The 23,975-nt window shown below is 36.8% G+C and overlaps 1 protein-coding gene across 2 annotated transcripts in view; it reads left to right on the top strand.

Moving 5' to 3' along the window:
- Positions 1-23,975, top strand: part of SHTN1 (shootin 1) — a 120,513-nt gene that overhangs the window by 6,817 nt on the left and 89,721 nt on the right. For both annotated transcript variants that reach the window (XM_072623607.1, XM_072623602.1), the window contains exon 2: positions 9,003-9,055. In XM_072623607.1, the coding sequence (XP_072479708.1) occupies positions 9,003-9,055 (53 nt within the window). The remainder of the gene's footprint in view (positions 1-9,002; positions 9,056-23,975) is intronic.

Raw genomic sequence — 23,975 nt, 5'->3', positions numbered from 1 at the left:
ATTCTTACATATTCTAGGTTTGCTCAAGCTGACAGGGTAATACTGAGATTTGAAAATACTCAATAATCATCATCTCTCCTTAATAAACATTCTGAATGATATTTTGGGCTAACAATATTTTATTCCTTGCCTCTGATGTAAAGAAGAACATTTCTCTGTCAAATAAACAATGTGTCCTTTGAAAGTTAGAGTTAGACCCCAAAGTGAGGATCATATTGTACCTGACCCACCCACATGGCAAATTTTACCCTGAAACTTCACCAGTTCATACATAGTGATATATTTTAAAAAGTGAAAAACAATAACAAATTATTGTCCATAAGTCTCTAGTTTAAATTCCTAGGGATGGTGCCAAGGACAAAAACAAGTCATCCACACATCTGACAATCTTACTTAAAATCAGATCCACAGTGTTATGTTGTAAATGAAATTACTTTTGAAGAAAGTAGTGAAATATAACTACACCTGTCATAATATGAACAATCTCTAATTTATACTTTCTATTCCCTGGGCTCCATGTCTTCTAAATCACACCTACTTCAACTATTGAATTACTTGAAAACATTATGCTATCTTTTCTATCAAGTGGCATAATTACCTATATCATATCTTTCTGGAAGGTTATATTATGTACCTCTTCAAAATTAGGAAGCCAGTGTGATTGATTATGTTCAAGAAGATACTGAGATAATTCTCTTGTCTTTTCTGTGGGCTTCGTTTTATTAAGGTGATAGACATCTTTAATAACGTAGAGAAGTAGCATCTTTCGATTATACTTTGTTCACATCTCGTATTTTCTGAAGTGTACATTTCTATTTTAAAATATGACAGTTTGCTGTGTCAGCCCCTGCCTCCCCAGACGTTCCTATCTGAAAAGGCAGCATATTGTCCTGAAATGCAATTTCTCGACACTGAATTAATACCTCACTTTACTTACTGATCACCTGATTGGTCTGAGTTTTTTCCAGGTATGACAGCTGTTTTAATATTATAGATTTGATATAGTCAGATCATTGAATTTAGTCTTGTGTTGATCATACCAGTTATGAAAGCCTTATTTTTTCTTCAAAATTAAATCCATCTGAAGTCATGGAATGCAAAGACATTTTAAATTCTATTTCAGTAGCCATATCCTGGCCCCAGCAGCAGTCTTATCATGGATGTTCTCCTGCATATTAGATGAAAAATATTATCATGGTTGAAAATTTTATATTGTTTTGCTACCCAGTCCTGGACAAAATTAATCCAAATGAACATTCTAATAAAATCCAAAAGTATGTTCATATGTCACATTTCAGATACAAGCCATAATCATCTGTTTATCTCATTTCAGAGAGAAGTTACAGCATCTCTTATTATCAGTTATATTATCGTGTGGTTTCTGTATGTAAATTGGATTGATGCTGAACTTGATTGTTGTGCAGATATTTAGATAGTCTAGTAGTGCCTGTAACACTGAGCCTGAAATTTCCTTTGCTTAACTGTAATTCATCTCTCAATGGATCTTTTAAGTATAAGTAAATACAAATCCCAAATGGTTTAAGTAGAGTTTGAAACAGACCGATAGCTACATCTTATGATGTGGCTTTGCATTGCCAAATGAATCAAAATCCATTGTTAGAGCCAGCCAGTTAGCATGGTGAGGAGAATGTCAGACTTAGGGTCAGGAAGAACTGAGTTTGAATTCTTCCTGAGTCACAATTCTGAACAACCACTTAACCTCTGTCTACCTTAGTTTCTTCATCTATAAAATCCCATTGTTTCAGCTTTAGCCAAGTACAAAGAATACTTGTTTATAGAGCAATCAAATATTTCTTGTGCACCAGGGAAGAGGAAAGACCAGTGACTACAAACTAAGAAATGGTTTTCCAGGCCTAGTTTTACCACTAACTTGAGATGACCTTGATCAAGTTTTAAGAATGTCTCCTCAAATAAAATGAGGTGATTTGAATAAAGATCTCTAAGGCCCCTTCCAGCTCTCAGTCTTATCTATGATCCTTTAAATTCTAAGATCACTTTCAAGTCTAATAGTCTAGGCTGTTGTCATTCTAATACTATGTGCAAAGCACTATGCTAGCTAAATACTGTGTATCACTTTTAGCAAATTTTGCCCTTTCCTCACTATTCTACTACCTTGAATGAGCAAATCACAATTAGGAAGACATATTTCTTGTCTTCCTCACAAAATCATATCCTCCCACTCCATAGCTTAGCACAACACATGGCACAAAAGAGGCATTTAATAAATGTTTGTTAAATATATATGAATAAATGGCAGTGAATGCCAAAGGCAAAAGTGAAAAGAAAAACATAGGGCTTATCTTCAGATTTAACTGCATATTAAAAGAACTGGTACCTGTTCCTGGGGTTATGAATTTATTCTTGCACTAGGAACTCAGTCTGGGACATTGTACAAGGGACCCTAACTGAGCAGCTCATGAGCAACATTTTGTTTATGAAACCTGTTCCAGGAGGTAATTCACAGACATAGATAAGTTGGAGAGAGAGAGAGAGACAGAGAGAGACAGAGAGACAGAGACAGAGAGAGAATGAATTACCTTCAATTTTAGTCACAAAATAAATATATATTTACAAAATATCTCTAACAATAATAGCAGTATATAGTGTTCTAAGGTTTGCAGAATGCTTCATACACACACACATAATCTCATTTTATCCTCACAACCTTGTGAGGTGTAATTATTATCCCCATTTTATAGATGAAGAAACTGACGCTGAGAGACGTTAAGGGATTTGCCCAGGGTCACACAACTAGGAAATCTCTGAGGTGGAGTTTGAACTCAGGACTTCCTGACTCCAAGTCCTGCCCTATGTAATCTGTCCCCCATAACACCTAGCTGGGTGCCTCTATCTAATCTATAATCCAAGTTATCTTTTATCATGCAGGCTCTTGGGGAGAGAGACAGAGACAGAGACAGAGACAGAGACAGAGACAGAGAGAGAGAGAGAACTATGGAGTTGGGAAAGAATGTACGTGTTTCTAATCCCATCTGTCCTTCTGACTTGCAGTTTGAAAAAAGTCATGAATCATTTTAAGGCCTTGTTTCCTCGTTTCTAAAATAAAGAGCTTGTACAAGATGATCTCTAAGGTTCCCTTCAGCTTCAGAATGTTATGGTTTTATGTTCTACCCCTTTAAAGTTCAATTTATGGGTATTGTAGCACAGAGTGAATGTAATTACTAAATAGTAATTGTTTGTCTTTTACCCAGGAACCCTGAGAGTCTTTCCCTCCCACTTTGATTTTTTTTTTTTATTAAAGGGCCATCCCTTGAGTAACTTAAAGAAGTCTCTTCATTGAGTGGGTGTGTCTCACTCAAAGTGAGAATGAGATAAGACCTCAGCCTGAAAGGGCCAGGGTCTCCCACTGCATCCTGGGTCATCTCCAGTCATTCTGATGAATGTCAGGCCGCTGGACCCAGATGGCTCTGGAGGAGAAGGTGACCTTGCACAGCCCTCCCTCACTCAAATCAAACTCAACTGTAGGTCATGTCATCATCTTGATATCATGGTCCTCTTCCAGAATAAAGTACAAAACATAACAACTACATGTATAAATCAGGGATAATGTTGGCTCCTAACTTCCAGGTGAAGACCAAATGAGATAATGTATGTAAAGTGCTTTGCCAATCTTAAAGCTCTTTATCAATGGTACTTAATGTTGTCGTTATTAGTATTCCAACTAGTAGAAGTAAAGCAGTAAGCTAACATTTATAGTGCGCTTTGATTACGTATTATTGCAAAGGAGCGTCAAAATTAACGTACAATCTGCAACAATGAAATTTTAAATCTGATTTGGTCATCAAATCTGATTATATTGTGACTTTCATCCTTTGAAACTCTGATCAATCTGCCTTCATTTTAGGAGTACTTTGGGGCTACATAGCCTTTACTTTGGTGCTACTTATGAGAGAAAGCATACTGACATATGACTTAGAAAATTATTAACTTTTATTTCAAATCTTGGCTTTGCTGCTTACTGCCTTATGATTTGGAGTGTCTCATTTAACTTCCCAGGGCCTCACTTTCCCCATGTGCAAGACTCTTCTTTGCTCTAGATCCAGTGTTTCCTCTTTTAAACAGGATAATGACATGTTTCTATATGGAGAAAAATAATGTTGACAGTTAAATTTTAGGATCATTTTAGGAATTTTTAGTTTACTGAATTTTTGGCTACTTTATTTAGTTAAATTGGAGAGCCTTGCCTATATTTTAGTGATGGTACTTCATTATTATTAGAACAAGTACTGTGTTACTTCCCAGAGAACCACTGAATTTCACAGTTGCCATTAATTTCTTTCCAGATGTGATTTCAGTAAGTCACCTTTGTTATTTGATCAGTTATTCTAACAGTGCTTTCTCCCTGCTTCCCTAATGCTTTAATTAACAAGGTAGGTATAAATAGCTCTTCTTTCTTTAGTTCTGGCTTTAAGTGCAGAACCCATTGGTATCTGTGTAGAAAGGACTAGTGTCCTAATTGAACAGAGTCTTTTATGACTAAGGTCCTTATTCACCATTAGGAGAAGGGGAAAACTCATTTCCTTCTTATACCATTGTTAGGAGGTGTTTCTGTTTTCTGTCGTCCTCAGATATATATGTGCTGATCATATGAACATTCACTTTAAAACATTTCATTAGGCAGTGAATTTCAGGTTATATTTGATAGTCATTAAAGATTTTATTTTTCTTAGATTTTCTGATCATAAAACGTAGTGGATGGGGACATGGATAATCTTTTAATATGCTTTGACCAAGTCTTGTGTGATAGAGTTGAGCCAATCAATGAGACAGTGTGGTCTAGTAGAAAGCGGGCTTTGAATCAGGCTCTGCCTCCCTTACCTGATTGTTATAAGGATAAAATGAACTAATAAAATAAACTAATATATTTGGATCTTGCACAGGAAATGTAGAAGTACTACTTTAAAAACACCTTCACTATTTAATTGCTGTCTATAGGTTCCAAGTCATATTCCTTTGCCAGTTAGGATGAGTCCCTAATGATCTCTAAGCTCTAAAATTCTCTTGATTTCCATGATAGAACTTATAGTGAAAAAACCTTTTTTTTCCTGTTACTGAATATTGAGGAATAAAGAACCAGCTTTACTCTTGAAGCGGGTTTCCCTTATTTTCTTTGGTTTTCTTTTACATAGTTTAATTTTTCTTCCCTCTCCTTTGAACTCTTTTGGTGCTCAGCAAATGCCAAGTCTCAGTGAATATTTATTAAACACCTACTGCATTCCAGGCACTGTGCTAAACACTGGGGATACAAAGAGAGGCAAACAAACAGCCTCTGCCCTCAAGGATCTCACATTGTCATGGGGGGAGACAACAAGCAAAGAAATCTATTCAAACAAGCAATATACAGGATGTATAGGAAATAATTAACAGAGGGAAGGCACTAGAATTCAGAGGAGTTGGCAAAGGCAAGAGAGAAAGCATAATTTTAGTTGGGACTTACAGGAAGCTGGGAAGTTCAGTCAGATGCTCCCCATTCTTTTATCTTAGGTATGTTTCCACTTTCATCTCTGCCACTTCACTTTCTTTACTCCTCTAATTATTTTTCATTGACTTTTCCCAGTATCCCTTATAGTTAAAACAATGTCACCTATTACAAATCAAAACTCCTTTTTATTATTCACCTTATCATCTACGTCTGTAGGCAAGCATCACAAGAGGAAGTTAAAACCTTGGACTTTCCTGAGGAGTGCATATCTTTTCATGTGAAGATTGTGAAAGCCTGGTGGGTGTATAGGAAACTGGAGATAGACTTGTAAGGCTTCCTGGCATGCCAGCAATTTCCCTACATTCTGGGGTTAGGTTAAAATGAGTCTTTAGCATTAACAAATTGATAGAAGAGCTGACTCTACTGTGAGAACTTACTCTAAGATAAAAATGGTGGTAACGCTCTTTTATTGTTTCTCAAAAATCAGTTAATGTATATTACATCATTGTTGGCTGAGGATAGAAAAGGGGAGTATGTGTGTGTGTAAGAGGTTTGTGTGAGAGAGAAAGAAAAGAGATAAGGGGAGGGAGAGAGAAAAGGAAGGAGAGACAGAGGGACAAGAGAAGGAGAAGGAGAAAGGAAGGGGGAAAGAGAGAGACAGAAGGAGAAGAAGAAGAGGAAGAGGAGGAAGAATTGAGGGGAGGAGAAAGGGAAGCAAGGAGACAAAGAGGCAGTAGAAAGAGAAAAGTGAGAGATGAAGGGACAGAAGAGGGAGAGAGAGACACACACGGTGGAGGGAGAGAGAGAGAAAAGAGAGGGGAGGAGATAGAGAAGAGAGATGGGACAAAGAAAAAGGAGGAGAGAGAGAAGGAGAGGGAGGGAGGAGAAAGAATTAAATTTGTGAGATAGATTGGTGTTCATTGTCTTAAACTTGTTGTAGCTTTGAAGAATAATTCAAAACATGAATAAGAATTTCTTTTTTTTTAATGAATATTCCCTGCCCACTTCTCTCCCCTCGCCATGACTTTCTTTCCTTTACCCTTTAGCTCTCATTTCCCCTATTTCCCCTTCCTGCCCACAGTCTTTTAAAAGAAAAAGTTGCATGTAGTCATTTTCAAGGAAACATGTTTTCACCTGATTTCCATTAAGACATCATAGGTGAAGGGTCTTTAATTAATGCTTTCCATAAAGACCTAGTAATTGAGGGAATCAACAGTGTTCCTTCTGGATGCTATCAGCCATACAATGGGAAGAATAGGATTAATGTGATAAAGAAAGCCTTCAAGCATCTATCAGCTGTATTAAATAAGAAAAAAGAAAAGAAAAATAACTCCTTAGTGCCTATATAAAATCAAGGTTTTGTTAGCCTTATTATGGCATGTATAACCACAGACTGGGTCACTATATGTTATATAAATTTTAACTTTTCAACTTAATCTCCAGCCACTTTGGAATACTAAAATAACCAGGCTAAAGTTTCTTTATTTCTATTTTCTTTTATTTTTAAATGGACACTGTGAAAGTAGTGGAATTGCCCGATTTCTTGACAAAGTATAAAGAATTTTCTTCAAAACAACCATTTAAAGTAGGTAGTGTATTAATGTCTTTGGTCTCATTTAACAGATGAGGAAAGTAAGGCTCAGAGAAGTTGCATGATTTGTCACATAGCTAGTAAGCAGTGGACCCAGGACTTGAACCCAAGTTCTATTCCAATCTGCATTCTAAGTTTAGGACCCTTCACATTTTGCCATATTAAACCTAATATAATGTATCAATTGTTAGTAAGGATGAGGGCTCCTTATCAATTTAAAGTCACTTTTTTAAATCAACTCCTTCATAAGGTAAATTTGGGGGAAAATGTCCTTTTTTCTTTACAGTTGGGGAAAATAAGGACAGAAAGATGGAATTTTTATGTTTACTTTAGATGCTGTCATGGTTTCAAGGTTTCTGCTGGGTGGGAGTTTGTTTTACATCACTTTTAATTTTAATTATTTGTGTAATCATGTCACAACAGGCATTCTTATCCTTTTAGATTGCTGCTGTAGGAAACCAAGATTATTTCTCTCCAATAAATTAGCTGAGTGTTGCACTGTAGAATCAGAGGATCTGAATTCGAATCTCAGCTCTGTCTCTTACTACTACCTTAACCTTCTGGGCTTCAGTTTCTTTATCTTTAAAAGGGAGGAGCTTGGGGTGAGAGTGGATAAGATGACCTCCCAGGTCCCTTCAGGCTCTTCGTCCATCCTCCTGTGAGCTGTTCTCAGATTTCCCTTACCTCTGATAGTTTGAAGCAAACACCTCTGGCACTAATGGCAAATAAAGGTTCAGGTAATCAATGGTATTGGGAAGCCCTGGATTTTTGTTGCTGCTACTGTTATTATTTTTAATCTTGTTTGTTTATTTATTTATTCATTCATTCATTTATTTATTTTCCCCTCTAGACATATCATAAATTTTTTTTGCATGCAGATCCTCTTTAAAACATATTTTAAATTCCGAATTGCAGTGGAATTTTTCAGTAGATCAAGAAAATCACTAGTATTAAACAAGTGTTGGAATTCTGGGATTTGTTGCATGTAGTCAAGCGCAATGGGAAGCAGATAATCATTAGGTTAAATGGTTTTCTTAAGCCCTACCTTTGATATGCTTAAATAGAATACCAGATATGAAAAGAACTTTAGAGACATTGTATTAAAATCTTCTCATTTTACAGAGGATGAAGATGAAGTTGGAGAAGAGAGATAACTTTCTAATTCTTCTATAACAATTGGTCTTGTGCATTATCTTCCTTTTGGCTCTCTAATGTTTCTTTCTGTCCTTCAAAGTCTTCAGTTTTACATGCTTTACTTTGGGCACTGACCATGGAATTTGTCATTGTGAGTTTATTAAACTTTGATTTCTTTGACTTTCTAGGTCCATTTATCTATTAGTGTGTGTTCTGAAATAAAAATAATTATGAGAGTGTTAAAGAAGCCAAAATCTTTGGTATGAGTCACCCTTATTAGAATGGCATTTTTGTATTGTTCATTTGAAAGCGATTAATACATTGTGGGTTGCCAGCTGAATTTTAATATATAATCAAATACTGACTAATTTGAGTGTTTGAGGTGTTAAAATTCAGTTGAAAGTAGGCAGTCTTTTTTTTATTTCAGTATATAGGAAGTCTTTGTAAAAACCTATGAGTCACTTTTCTGTCTTGATAAATAAAGTTTAATAAATAGCATATAATCTTGGTTTGATAATTGAGGATGTTGTCAAGGGTCGTGATTTGGAGCTGAATTCTCCATGCGCAGGACTGGAGGTACAAGGGACTGGGCTAAATTTATCCTAATTTAATTTAGTTGCCTGGAAGTTGCTTTGTTGTTGTTTGTGACTTTTTCTCCTTGATAATTGCCTCTTCCTCCTAAAAATGGACTGGGGGAAATACAGCTAATTAAAGGTTCTGACCTTCTGGATTCAGATGAATGAAATTTAAATTTAATAAACTTGATTATTTTTCGTTTCTGAGTGTTTTAATGTTGTTTTCCCTGTTCTCTTATAGCAATTGGTGAATATGAAGATCTTAAAGCTGAAAACAAGAAAACAAAAGAGAAGGTTTGTCTTTTATAATGTTTGATGATTTTAAAATATTCTGTATTTTTCATTTCTAATTCTGTTTCTCCATCTTTCCAAAAATCTGGATTGCCAAGCTCATTGTTCTATTACCTATTTCAGCTCAGAGTGAAAGAGGGTAGATTTTTTTTTCCTGCATGTGTTTTTCAAACTGAATGTCAGCTACAGGCACCAGATGGTAAAGAATAACAGGCATGTCACACAGTGTGTGCAGTTCTGTGAGATTAACTACATGATGCAAATGTGTAGCATGGCACATGAGCTTGAAGAAATGTGCTTTCTTTCAATAATTACATTGTACACGTTAGAGGTAGACACTAAGTCTCCAGAGACTTAAGCTTTACGACTTTAGCCCAAATCCTGCAGGAAATTTTTCTGTACTCTTTCTTTTGATACTTAGAGTAAATGACTCCAGAAGTCTTTTCTGTCTCTGCCTACTCTGAATATAGTAATTGTAAATCTGTAAGTTAAAAACAAATGCTTGGCACAAAATGGAAATTGGAAGCTTTGTGCAAGAGGTTTTTATTATTGGCTTTTATACAGTTGAAAAATAATTTTCTTTACTTACCCCCATAAATTGTCTCCTTGATGATTGTGAGCATGTGTTAACAATTTTTTTCTTGAAATAACACAAGATGACAGATTGGAGGGAAGTAATATCTAGAGACCAAAGACAAAGGGAGAAAAATAGAGAATTTGATTAGGAAGAGAGAGAGGAAAGGGGGAAGAGAGAGGCAGCAATTATCTAAAAGTCCCCTTGGATATCAAAAATAGATGCATTTCTTATCATCCCTCCCAAATTCCTTGAGCCTTGAAGGCAAGGATGATAGCTTATTTACTTTGTAAATAAGTTTATGATTTCATGGAGAAGGTATGCACTCTTTCGGATGAGCAGGTGGATAGCATTTCACAATTAGACACGATGTCTGCCCTAAAGTGGCTGAGTGACTTTGCCAAGGGTACATAATTCAATGTAGTTCTATCTGAACTGTAGGATAGCTTAACAGGGGAATTGCTAATCACATCTTCCATTCCACTCAAAATTCAAAGGTGTGTGGGCAACTAAAAACAAAGTTGCAAAATATGCACCTATGTCATAGACTAACAGAGCTACCTAATTTTGGAGCTACTTAATTTGTGGATGTGAAATTATATACGTGTGTGTGTATCTGTATATATGTATATATATACACACACATATGTATGTATATCTATATATTAATACACACATGAAAATATATGATATATAATTATAATATATGTGTGTATGTGTATATATACAGACACATATACATATACATCTATTGAAACCCGGCAAAGGAGACTGAGAAGGAGTGGTCAGATAGGAGGAGAATCAAGTAAGAGATCAACTCAGGGGGAAGAGAATATTTAGGAGAAGATGACCAACTGTGTTAGATGATGCAGAGAGGTCAAGAAGGATAAGAAAAGGCCATTAGATTGGATAGTTAAAATTTGATCATTGGTAACTTTAGACAGAAAACTTTTAATTGAAAGGCCAGATGCCAGATTACAGAAGAGGGATCATTGGTAACTTTAGACAGAAAACTTTTAATTGAAAGGCCAGATGCTAGATTACAGAAGAGCATTTAGAAGACAGGATGTAGAGGCACAGAATATAGACTTTTCCCCCCTCACTTTCACTGAAAAGGAGAGGAGAGAGGATAATATCTGATATGATGGTATGATAAAGTGAGAGCTTTTTAAAGATTGGGGAAGCATGAATATGTTTGTCAGTAAAATGGAAGAAACATGTAGATGGGGAAATAATAGAGTGAAGATGATAATGGGAGCAATATGCTAGAGAAAACATAAAGGAATAGGAAGAAGGGTGCTTGTAGAATGGTTGGCCTTGGGAAGGGGAAGGACCACTGATTCATCAGAGGTAGAAATGTAGGAGGAGTTATTGATGATGTCATAGAGATATGAGATGAGGAGAAGAGGGAACTCTTGGCAAATGGCCTCAGTTTTTAAAAATCAAGTATTAGGCAAAGTCCTCAGCTTGGAGTTGGGTATGTCATGGCTTGAGGAGACTTGAGGAGAAATGAGAAGTTTTGGAATATGTGTTGTGGTGAGTATAATGGAGCAGAGATGTCAAACTCGTAAGTAGCCACAAAACTCAAGTGCTGCCAGAACCAGATTAAATGTAATTGGGAAATTTTTAACAAAATTATTAAAAAGACAATACAATAGAGATAATGCTAGTTTGTGATTTTATAAGTAAATATGCAACACGTAGGGATTCATTTCTATTTGAGTGTGATTACCACCAAGATAGCTGATTGATTAGGGAAGGGTAGGATTTGTTGCCACAGTGAAGTCCCATTTGATATTAGATAACCAAAATTTGTTTTGGACCTGTAGTTCATGACTTCCCCCAGTTCTATTCAGTAGCATGGAATAAAAGACAGATGGTAGAATTAAGACAGGATTCGGATTTGATTAGCAGTCAGACAAGAAGAAAATGCAGATCTACTTAGCCACATTTTCCTGACACTTGGATAACTTCCTCTGCTGGGATCCCTACACATATCCAAATTTGTAGAAAGAGGCTAAGAAGGCATAAGAAGAGTTCTTACCCAATAATTGGATTTGGTCATTCTTATCTCTCTATCCAGATGATGAAGGGCAAAGGAAAAGGCAACAATGGAGTGGGAAACCAAGGGGAACTCATTGACTCAGCAAAACGAAGGGACAGTGACAGTGTTACAACTGATAATCATTCCTCACATTTATATTATGCTTTGCCATTAATAATAATAATCATCTTTTACATCTATTTTTTCATTTGATTACAGACTCAAAGAATATTACATTTGGCAGGGGCCTCAAAGTCCATCATGTTCATTCTATAGCTGACCAAGAATCCTCTCAGTCACATATCCAATAAATGGTCTTCCAATCTGGAGTTGAAAATTTCCAGTGGAGAGTGAGCCCAGTACAGGTGTGGGGCAGCCATTTCCTTTCTGGACAGCCCTAATTCTCTGTTATCTAATTATCAGGATGTTTCAAGCCTACATTTGCCTCTTTGTACCTTCCATACACGGCCCCTAGTTCTTCCCTCTGGAGACAGATTTCATGTGACATGCTTCAAGACAGCTGTAATAGTAATAATAGCTAAGATTGCATAGCATTTAAGGTTTGCAAAGCACTTTATATACGTATGTGAATATGTATATATATGCCATCTCATTTCATCTTCAACAACCCTGACAAGTGGGTCATATTAACTCCATCTTACATTGAGGCAGGTAAAGGCCAAATTGACTTACCCAAGGTCACTGAGTTACCAAGTGTCTGAGACTGAATTTGAACTTAGGTCTTTCTGACTCCAAGTCTAGCACTCTATCCACTATGCCATCTTGCCACTCTGTAGTTTTTCTTTTTCAGGCAACCATCTTCAGTTTGTTCACTCAGTACTTAGGTATCATGATCTTAGGGTCCTTCAGCATTCTGGTAAGTTTCTGGAGAATATTCTCTAGCTTATCCCTAGCATTTTTAAAATGGAGTGCCTGAAAATAACGACAGCATTCCAGGTGTGTTTTGACTATAACAGATCATATGAAAACTGTCAACTCTTCTAGTCCTAGACACTATATCTCATTTATGGTAATTAAAGATTGCATTAGCTTTATTGTCATAGTGCCACTGTTAACTCTTATTCACTTTGAAATTCATCAGAACCCCCAGATATTTTCTCAGATGAATTGAGGGACATTCTTTTAGGTAGGGGTTAGACTAGATGACCTCCCAAGGTCCCTTTCAACTATTAAATTCTATGTTTGCTAATTAGCCATACCTTCCTGATTTGTATTTGTAGACTTTTCTAACCCAAATATAAAACTTCATATTTATCCCTAATCAATTTTATCATATTAGATTTGCCCAACATTCTAGCCTATCGAGTTCTTATAATCTAAGGTTTTGGGCTATCTGTCCCAACTTTGTATCATCTAGTCACAATTCACTGAGATCAGGGAGGGCAGGTAAGAATATCTCTATTATATAGATGGGGAAATTAAGTCTCAAATTAAGTAACTTGTCCAAAGTCATACATCAAGTGGCATATCACAGGAAGTGGCAACATAGTATGATGGATCCAATTTTGAACTTTGAGCCAGGAAGACCTGGGTTCCTATCTCACCTCAGACACTAGCTGCATGACCATGGACAGATTATTTAACCTCTCTTGGCTTCAGTTCCTCAACAGTAAGTCAAATGAGGGTGTTCTGCCCTATGGCCTCTGTGGGCCTTTCTAGCTCTAAATCCATGCTTGTTGATCTAGGATTTGAACCCAATTCTGACTCCATTTCCAGTATTTTTTGTGAAGAACAAGTTTAGAAGAAAAAGGATAACATGATCATAGAAATGGATCACATATTTGTATCATTTTCTCTTTTCTTCTCCTTGTTCGTTTGTGGGCCTGGATCTTCTGAACCTTGAGTAGAGAAAGTGTTTAATAAATATGTATTGAATAAATGAATCGAATGAATGGGGATCAGTCATAAGTGTTTCCTGAAATCATGAGCATAGTCCCCTTTCCTGTTGTACCAAGGATAGATGCAGTTGTCCACCCTGGGTACAGGTGACAAAAATACTGACAGGGGTGATGGAGGGGAACAAGGTTTTGAATGAGGGAAACAAGTCTGCTAGAGAACCCTAATTTGAGCCTTTTGTCCTCAGAATTTATGTGACATTTAACTGCCTGTGTCATTCATTTGGCCCTTATATTGCCTTATACTGGTATCTGTTTAGAGTTATGTCCTAGCTACCCAACTTCCCTTCAAAGCAGGGATCGTATCTTCTACTGCTTCACTGTCCGCAGTGTCTAACACAATATATTGTATATATTAGGTTCAATATCATAGATTTAGAGATGGAACGGACCATAGAGGTCATCTAGTCCAAAACTCACATTCTATAGAGGACATATCTAAAACCATAGAGATTAATTGACTTGCCTAAGGTTCCAAAGGTTGTATATAATGACTAGCCTGGATAGTATGTAATGAATAGCCTAGATTCAAATCCAGTTTTTTTGCATTCAAATTTACCTCTCTTTCCACTGTACCATGCTGCCCCTTCATGAAGATTTAAACCAGCATTTATAAACTGTGGGTTGCGATCCCATATGGGGTCTTGAAAAATTTGACAATGGTAAAAGGTTTCTGAAGGTGCAATGACCAAAAGAATTAATTCAAAATCAAGTGCATAATGAATCCTAGGTGTTTCTGGCAGCACTTGCCCTGTGTTGCATTTTGCAACTTTTCGCTAGCCTTGGTTCTTGACACAAAGCATGTGCACTTTGCACTGTGCATGCTCTCAGGCCAGGCAACACCAACTAACAAATGGAAAAAGGGGTTGTCAGTGAAAAAAGCTTAAGAAGCCCTGATTTAAACAAAACAGGATGTAGTTATTACAGTGGTCCTTTAAATGAACCACCTGTTCAAAAAACTATGACTTTATAGGTTAAACATACCATTTTGTTACAGGAGGATATGATTGAATAGAATTAATTTACATCAGACCCTTAACTATTTATATATCTCTCTATATGGAGTATAGGTCAGCCTACATCATAGCCATGCACAATATGTATTGTTGATCTATTTCTGTGCTAGTACTTTAAAAATAACTATTAACAGAAATGAGAAGGAAGGATAAGAGACCAATGTATTTGGCTGGGTGCAACAAAGTGGAATGAATGGTATCAAGTTCCCAACGTACTATTTAATAGGCTTTGTTAAAGGACAGGCCATATTATTATTATAGATCTTTACCAATAGGAGGGAGTCTATTGCTATGGAGAGAAGCATGTAATAAAAGCCTTTTATCCAGAGTAGAAAGAGTAAAAGCAGCTTTAGTTCTAGCAATGGCAAATGGAGAATCTCATTCCCTCTCAGCAGAATTGCTGTCTTATGCCCATGACTGTCTAATCCTTTTCCAATGACCCTCAAGTACTTCCTATATCAAAGATGTTTAATTTCAAAGTATCAGTAAGCACCCCAATATACACAGGGGGGCTTGCTACCACAGGTTCTTAGATCTGCATTCATAAAAGGAAAGACAACTTTTGAGGAGTTGACAATCACTTTAATCAAGCACATATATCATTCATCTAATTCAGGGGAGTCAGCACCCTGAACTTCAAAGAAAATACAGAGAAATCAGAAGATCAACAGGCATGAGTTCCTGTGCCTGAATTCAACAGACAGTTTGACCCCAACTATCTGACCATAGTTACCAGAAAGGGAAGCACTGACATCTGAGTTTTCAAAACCTGGGAGGGCTCCTTAAACCAGCTTTCCAGAGTCCTCATCCGGCCAAACAAATACTTCCAGTTAGTAAGCCCCAAAGTAATCAAAGATCAACAGACATCTCTCCTTCTGCCTGAATTCAGCAGACAGCTAGACCTCAACTGTTTGACCACAGAGAGGAAAGCCTGACATCTGGGTTTTCAAAGCTGGGAGGCTCCTTAATGCTGCTTCCCAGAGTCCTCATCTGGCAGTTAAACCTTCTTGCGAAAACTAAGAGCCAAAATAAAACCTCACCCTCAGAGTATTTATACACTTTTTAGAGCCAGAGGGCATCACCCTCTGACCCAGTGCCTCAATACAAAAAAACAAAACATACTTGGGACCCTCCTACAAAACAACTCCCGTAATCAAGCTTCCCCCAGTGGGCAGGCCCATCAATGGGTGGGAAAGATCTTCAATCACATTATTCAGTCAGAGGCAATTTTAGTAAAATAAAAACAGTAAAAGATCCTAATTTGATTGCCCTCATATTCAATCATAGGGAAGACCAAGTGAACTTCTTTTCCCCATCTTTTTTTTACCACATACTTGAATGTGGGGATAATTTTTGTTTTGAGGGACAGAGGAAAAATATCAGATTCTTTTTGCTTGTCTCTCTTTAGGTGAATGAGAAGAGCATTTATTAAAGGTCTACTATGTGGTCTACTATTTATTAAAGCTCTACTACTGTCATAGGTTCTGATGATACAAAAACAAAACTCAGTTATTTCTTGCTACCAAGAAACTTGTAATTTTCTCATTTTATTTTTTTATTAGTAAACATTTGCTATCTTTCTTTCTTATTTTCACCCTTAACTTAAAGAAAAGCAAAACCCTTCTGACAATTATGCCATAGTCAAGCAAGAAAAATTCCTAAATTTTTCCTGTCCCAAAATCTTTATCATTCTGTATCTCAAATGTATTGCTTCTCTGTCAGGAGATAGGTAACGAGTCATTATCAGTTTTCTCAGTCATGGTTAGTCATTGCATTGATCAGAGATCTTAAGGCTTTCAAAGTCGTTTGGCTTTTATGATGTTGTTACTGCATAAATTGCTTCCCTGGTTCTGCTCACTTCACTCTGTATCATTTCATACAGACCTTCACAAGTTTCTCTGAATCATCTCTATTGTAATTTCTTATGGAATAATGGTTTTCCATTATATTCATATACCATAGCTGTTCAGCCATTCTCTAATTAATGGGTACCCCTGTTCGCCACTACAAAATGAGCTGTTATAAATATTTTTGTGTATATGGCTCCTTTTTTTGTCTTGATCTCTTTAGAGTGTGAGCCTAGTAGAGTGCACTAGGTTAAAGGGTGTGCACCATTTGGTGAATTTTGGAGCATAGTACCTCCTTACTTTCCAGCATGGCTAGACCAATTACCAATTTGTAAACAGCTTACATTCTAATAGCGGGAACTAGCATGTATAGGAGATTTGAAGCTAGGGAAAGGAGTTTTGGTCTGGGAAGTCATCAGGGTTTCAAGAGGAGCCATAACACAATCAGTTGTTATATCTTTTCCAGTAATAATAGTGGTGTTGATTTGATTATTTTTCTCAGAGTGTTAAGTAGAAATAGGGAAATGGCATCAGGGCAGATTGCAGGATGTTGAATAAACTGTGGTTTCCTAGTAGATCACTCTGTGGCAGGTAAAGCATGACCTAGGATCAGCTGTGTATTTGGTTAGGTATGTTTGTACTTGTCTACCACTCAACATAGCTCTCCCTTAGAGAGGAGTTCCAGAGCTGAGGGATATATGACTGACCAGGAGTAGTGACCTTTCCATCTCAAGATCATGCTCATTTACTATGTATGTCCAGAATATATGTACTGATAACCTAAAGAGTTAACAGACATCCTCAATAGTGACTTGGCCTCAGCATCGATTGGAAAAACAACTTAAGCTGACATTCACAGCCAGGGCCTCTAATTCTGAATCATTTTTTTTTATGACAGAGGAATGAAACTTGTAGAAGGCAGAAGTACATTTGAAATCTTGTCTTAAGTTGGGCTTTTTTTCTAGTTGATAATCTTAGTAGGAAGCTATAACAATGCCAGAAGACCATATGTTCAGTCAGTCAATGCATGCTTATTAAATGCTTATTATGTGCCAAGCATGGTGCTAGATGCTGGAGATACACAGAAAGGCAAAAGACAACAACCCTGCTCTCAAGGAGCTCACAGTCTAAAGGGAGAGATAATAAGAAAACAAATATGTAAAACAAGCTATGTCCAGGATAAATAGGAAAATATTGATTGAAGAATGAAGAGGCATTGAGAAAGGCTTCTGATAGAAGGTGGGATTTTAGCTGGGACTTTCTGAAACCAAGAGGCAGATATAAGGAGGAGCATTTCAGTCATGGGGGACAGGAGGCACAAGCCAGGAGATGGGGTATCTTGTTCGTGAAACAGCAAGGAGGACAGTGTCACTGAAATGAAGAGTATGTTAGAGGTGAGATTAAGGTATAAGAAAACTGGGAAGATTCAGTGGGCACACAATTAATTACTTAAGGGAAGGGAGTCATTCTTAAAGTAGAGTTATTCCTGATAACTGAAGAGCACATATTTTACCCTCTTCAGTATTGCTAGTTATTTGCTCAACTTCTTGATTATTAGTCCATGAATTCTTGACTCTGCCAGAAATTCTGTGGCCCTGGGTAAGTCATTTAATACTATCCACAGTATATTCTTAATCTCAGGCTTAGCCACAAAATGTTTTTTTTAAAGTCACTATTTGTCAGTTCTGTATTCATAATTGAAAACTCATTCTGACACTTCAATTATATCATCAGTATGGGCACTAGTATAGATCAAAATGTAGAAATGTCTTCTTTTCCTATACGATTCTTGTCCATGTCTTTCCATAAGTCTTCCATAGATTCTCCCCGATGGTACTTTGTTCTGGTTCTTTTAATATTTTATGAGTGTTGGTGTGGTTCTTGGGCTATCCATCTATTAAACCTCATTCCTGCTACATGACATCTCCTTTTATGGAAATTATATATATATATATGTATATCACCAGTGATATCCAAGACAGTTGATGTAAAAAACAGGTTGGCAGTTAGCAACAGCCTACTTTCACCACCGACTATGTTTGTTTCCATTTCCCTTTGGGTCCCAAGTAGGCTTGATTCTTTCGATATTGTTTTAAAAAGATATGGTGTTTTGTAGTAGCTAACAGTTCTGAATCATTGAAAGCAATGGACTGTTTCACAAATATTGTTAGCCATGTCAACTCCTATATAATTATCTCTGGGTCATTTTCATGTGCAATGCCTAATGTATTTTGATGAATGAATGAATGAGGTCTACTGAACTGGGAACTAGCTCCAGAGTCAGAAAGACATGAATTCAAGTGCCATCTTTGACCTAATTTCTCTAACTGGCTCTCTAAGGCTATAAATTGCATTTGTAATATATAATCTAATTTGCATTGATAGATATTTGCCTTACCCAGAATTCCCCACATAAGTGAAATCATGAGTCCAAACAAACAAAAAAATAGCCCCCAAATTGCCGTTCAGTTGGCTGCTCATCCAGCTTCATGCTATAATCTGCGAGATACACATGCTTTATACACTCAGTTTTTCTTGTTCAGATTGGTAGGCCCACCTCTTTTAGTGATCATGGCCCATTAAAGTAGCCCTGTACCATTGACAGGCTTAATTCCATCCAGGAACACTAATACCAGGAGAATCCCACCATCTATTGAAGGGTCAATCTTCTATTTATAATTTACTCAGGACAAGCACTATGACTTTAAATATCTTGAGTGAGCAGACATCTCCCTGGGCAATGCCTTGCTTGATGTTGATACTCATATTGTCATTGACCAGTTATTTCTGTGATTGACTTTTGTGGACTCTTGTGGGTTCCTAACATATGCTTGTGAGGCACCTTGTCTGAGGAGATCCCCTAAGGGAGCTTTTATTCCCCCAATCAATGCTATTTTCATAACCAACATACATTTAACATAAGGGAGGGGGAATCATATTTGTCCATCCTTTTCAGTCATCTGTGTAACTGAGGATTTACTATATAAAATCATTTGGGGAAGTCAACTTTTTGCTTCTCTTTAATTTTTTCCTTTAAGGATAGCCTTGTTTGGAGCTTTGACCATTTCCCAAATTTCATAAAGATTTTATAGTGACTGCAAACTTAACTTAATCTTTAAAATTCTATAGAATTAGGAAGGTGAACCATATCCCTGACATAATATAAAACTATACATAAAACAATCTCAGGCAACATGGCATGATAGGAGTGCTGATCTTAGAATGAGAGAAACCTTGCTTTGAATTCTGGCACTAAGACTTCCTAGCTTTGTGATCATAAGCAGGTAACTTGGGCTCTCAGCGCATCAGTTTCCTTCTCTGTAAAATGGAGGTAATCGTACTGGTGCCATCTACCTCATAGAATTGTCAGTGAGGAACAATTTATTAACTTTAAAGGTATACATAAACATGAATTATTATGTATGAATATTGTAAACAAGTATATAATTACATGATGAACTCTAAAGGTAAATGCCAATGATTTTTTTAATTAACTCCTATTTTGGATGATTTGTTGGACTGTTGCACTCTACTACACTGGCTAACTGGGAGTTTACTTGAATTTTGTTTTTATCAGTAGCTTTGAGATTGGAGTTAGTACACGTTCATTAAGTTTGAAGATAGATCAATTCAGAAAGGTAAGGTTAACACCTTTAAAATTTAAATTAAAATTTGAGAAATTGATATAGCACAAAAACATGAGACTGTAGATCTCTTGCCTATAAAAGTTTAAGATTGACGTCTGTAAAATGGAATTGTTTCACTGACTTATGGCCAAGGGTGCAAGGGGGTGGACCAGTGAAAATTAATGTGCTCCCACTGTTCTGTTTAAAGTAAACAGCAACTTTGTTAATTATATCTTTCACTAAATATGCTTCCAACCAAATAAATGCTTTAATTTGTCATTGCTGACATAACTGTACTTGCATTATCAACATATTTCATTGGCCAGTTGTGCAACCACACAGTTGAAGACACACTTTAAAGTATTTGCTCTTGAGCAAGGGGCTATATCATAATTGAAGTTTGGTGTTTGCTTTCTTTTTCCCATGTGGAAAAAAAGAGAAGGGTGTATACGTGTATGGGAGCGGGGTGCCCTATCCAAGCTGAATTGTAATAGCCCTTAGGTTTCTCACTAACAGAGAGGGAGAACAAATTCTGGTAGTGATTTCCTTAAAAAGGAAAAAATATTTGTATTTCATATGAGGTCCTTAAGAGAGATTTTTGAAATGAGTCAGTGTGTGACTGCTACTAGTAGTAGAAGTAGTTTTGGTGAGATACTGTAACAACACATCCCTGGTTTCTGTCACTCTGCCAGGAGCCATGAATGAAAATGGAGAGAGGCAGATACTTTCCAAGACTTATGTTTCAAGAAGCTGGACATATGATACTGTCTGTGCCTTGGTTCAGTTGTGTATTGTTAAACATTTCTTCCTTTTGTATAGTTTTCAGGAGTAAAGGTTCCAAAGTATTTTGCTTCAAATGATTCAATAAAAATCGCTTTAAAAAACAAGATACGCATCTATTGTGCTAACTGTTCATGCATAATACATCCATATACATGCAATTTCTTTGAGATAGAATAGCAAGTGGTTGTGCCAGGGGGAAAAAAAAGTAATTACTTAGCAGTTTGAAAGTGAAAATGAGTCTCTTATTAACAGCAATCTATCCAGAAACAAAGAACAAGGATCTCTGTTCTGATGACACGTGTTTCCATCTAACACACAATAAATACCTAGAATTTGGAGAATGCAGTAAGACAGCTTTAGGGTTGTTCTCACTTCTTATTCCTGTTAAAATTGGAGTGAAACAAAGAACTTCAAAAACATTTAGAAAGAGGGAATGAAGATTAGGAAGAATTTTTTGCAAGCTGAAATAGTTTAATTTATTGTATGCTCTGAATATGTATGTAGGAATTTATAAATTGTAGTTGAAGTCCAGCCTGAGTTGTCCAAATGGAGGCAGTTACAATAGTAGTTTTTATTAAAAAAGTAATTTGAGGCAGCTTATTCCATATTAGGTAATTATGTATAAATTCTCATCATTTGCATGCTTTTTGTATGTATGTGAATAGTATACATATTAGGACATATAGTCTCTTCCTTTGAGGGAAAATAAATGGGAAGGTCTTGGAGTGGGGAGAGGAAAATGGGAAAGTAGAATAACATAGAACATTTAAAAAGAATAAATACTCATTTAGATGACAAATACAATCAGCTGTCAGTTCTCCAAATTGAGATCAGTCAAGAGGCAGCAGTGGTTACTGAAAAGGACGCTGTCCTAAGTTTCAGCAGGTCTGGTTCAGGTAGCATAATTAGGGGCAATAACTTAACTTTCTCCACATTGGCTTTCTCGTCTGTTAGGTTGATGAATAATACTTGTACTTACTTCATAAAATTTTTATAAGGAAGATATATGGTAGACCACCGTGTGTGTGTGTGTGTGTGTGTGTGTGTGTGTGTGTGTGTGTGTGTGTGTATGAAAACACTGGAACTTTTATTATCACAGAGCTAAAACTTAAATTCTCATCCACTGCTCTTACTAGCTATATACTTTTAGGGAAGGCATGCCACTTCTCTGGGCTAGTTTTTTCATCTATAAAAAAAAGAGTTGAACTTGATGATTATTATGGCCCTCCACACACCATTTTTCCATTTGTAGTCTTTTTGGATTGTCTTTGGCTACTTCTTGATGCATATGTGTAATAAGTATGTGTGCATGTATGTATACACACACATATGTGTTTATTTTTTCAGGTATATGCAGGCTGTTTCATTGTTACACTATTGATGCAGATAATTCAAAGTTGATCATAATTTAAGACTATCTTAGAAATGGCAAAGGATCTAGACAAGACATCTCTGGGTGTTGCAAATTCATACTGCAGAGACCTTCTCTGCAGACATGCCTGCCAAAACCCAGAAGTTCAGGGTCAGTGTCAGAAGCCAGGTATCTGCCTGGATGTGGTTCAAGGAAGAGATCTGGAAAATAGCCAGGGCCTCCACTATGAAGGGCTTTCAAAACCCACAAGGCCAACCATGGATCAATTCGCCACTTCATAAAGAGCCAAAATAGAGACTATAGAGCAGGCGTAATATTATCCAGGTTGCTTAAACTAGCCAGCAATCATGCTGCTATGTTCCGTGTGAGCTGTAAGCAACAGAGAATCATTGGGAATTACAATTAAGCAATGTGGTCCCGAGAACATCTGTTGCTATTGCAAGGTCTTTGCGGGCAATTCTTACACAAAAAGGGAGCAGTTTATATAAATGGTGCAGCTGGGGTGGGGGTGGGTTCTTTGACTGTGTGGCTTAGCGTAATATAACTGAAGATACAACATTCCACCTAAAAGGCCTATAATATTTTAATGTTCCTCTTCTTTCCTAGTTGAATGAGAAAGTAGAATCTTTTTCAGGACTTACCCAAAATAATGCATTAATTGATCATTCGGACCTCTGCTCAGTGAATAGACACATCCTTTACTTTGGATTTTGTTCCATCTTGTGATAAGTAAAGCTACATTTGTTGCACTTGTAAATTTTTTTTCCTTTCAATATCCATAGCAGATGGTAGATTCTGTGGCTGCCAGTTCTCTCATAATGCAGTTGCAGAAAATAGAAGCCACAGACACATGAAGACCTTTGGTATTACACAGCTGTAGGTTTGTAGACAGCTATAGAATCTGCTATTCATGAAAGCAGGAATTACATAAAAACTGGGCTTGTAGAGATTGGTCACCTGCTTTTTTTGTTTGTTTTGTTTTGTTTAAAAAAAAAAAAAAAGGCTGGGCCACTCTGGCCGGGACTCTGCTGGAGCCTTTCTCCCTAATCCTTTTGGAAGGAAATTAAGATTTGATCAGTGACTGGATTTTGGTAATGGAATCTTTAACATCTGGACTGTTGATGTGCCACCATCTGAGATTGACATTGGCAGAAAGTTACCATATTTGACAGTTATTTGGTGGCCTGTGTGAGAAGTGAGCTGGTGGTCTTTGTTTAGGTGTGAATAGAATGCTGTCCTTATTCAATGCTTCTGCTACTATTGGCAGCCTCAGCAGAGGGTTCTGAGGGTTTGATTAAAACTGAAAATGAATTTTTGTCTTTGTATCTCCAATGTCTAGCAGAGTTTCTGGCACACAGTGGCATATGAATACAAGCATTTAATAAATGCTTGTTAATTAAGGGAGTGAGGTGCCTCTTCCTGATGTATGAGTTGATGAGTCAGTAGGGCATAGTAGATAAAGTGCTGAAATAGAAATTGGGAAGACTTGGGTCCAAATCCCATCTTTCATAACTTTGTGACAATAGGCAAATCACATCATCTTTCAGAGTCTCAGTTTCCTTATTTGTGGAATTATCCATCTCACAGGGTTGTTGCAAATCTCAACAGAGGAAATGAATATAAAATATTTTAGAAATTGTAAAGTGTAATATAAATATCAATTATGATGTGCCTTGCCAGGGTTTGGGGATCAACCCCAAGACCTGAAAAGAAACTACTTTGGAGGAACCCATTTATACACCTGT

Source organism: Notamacropus eugenii, chromosome 1 (assembly GCF_028372415.1).
Source record: "Notamacropus eugenii isolate mMacEug1 chromosome 1, mMacEug1.pri_v2, whole genome shotgun sequence".
NCBI lineage: Eukaryota > Metazoa > Chordata > Mammalia > Diprotodontia > Macropodidae > Notamacropus > Notamacropus eugenii.
The sequence above is the reverse complement of the archived record's forward strand: the minus strand, read 5'-3'. Positions and strand labels throughout refer to the sequence as shown.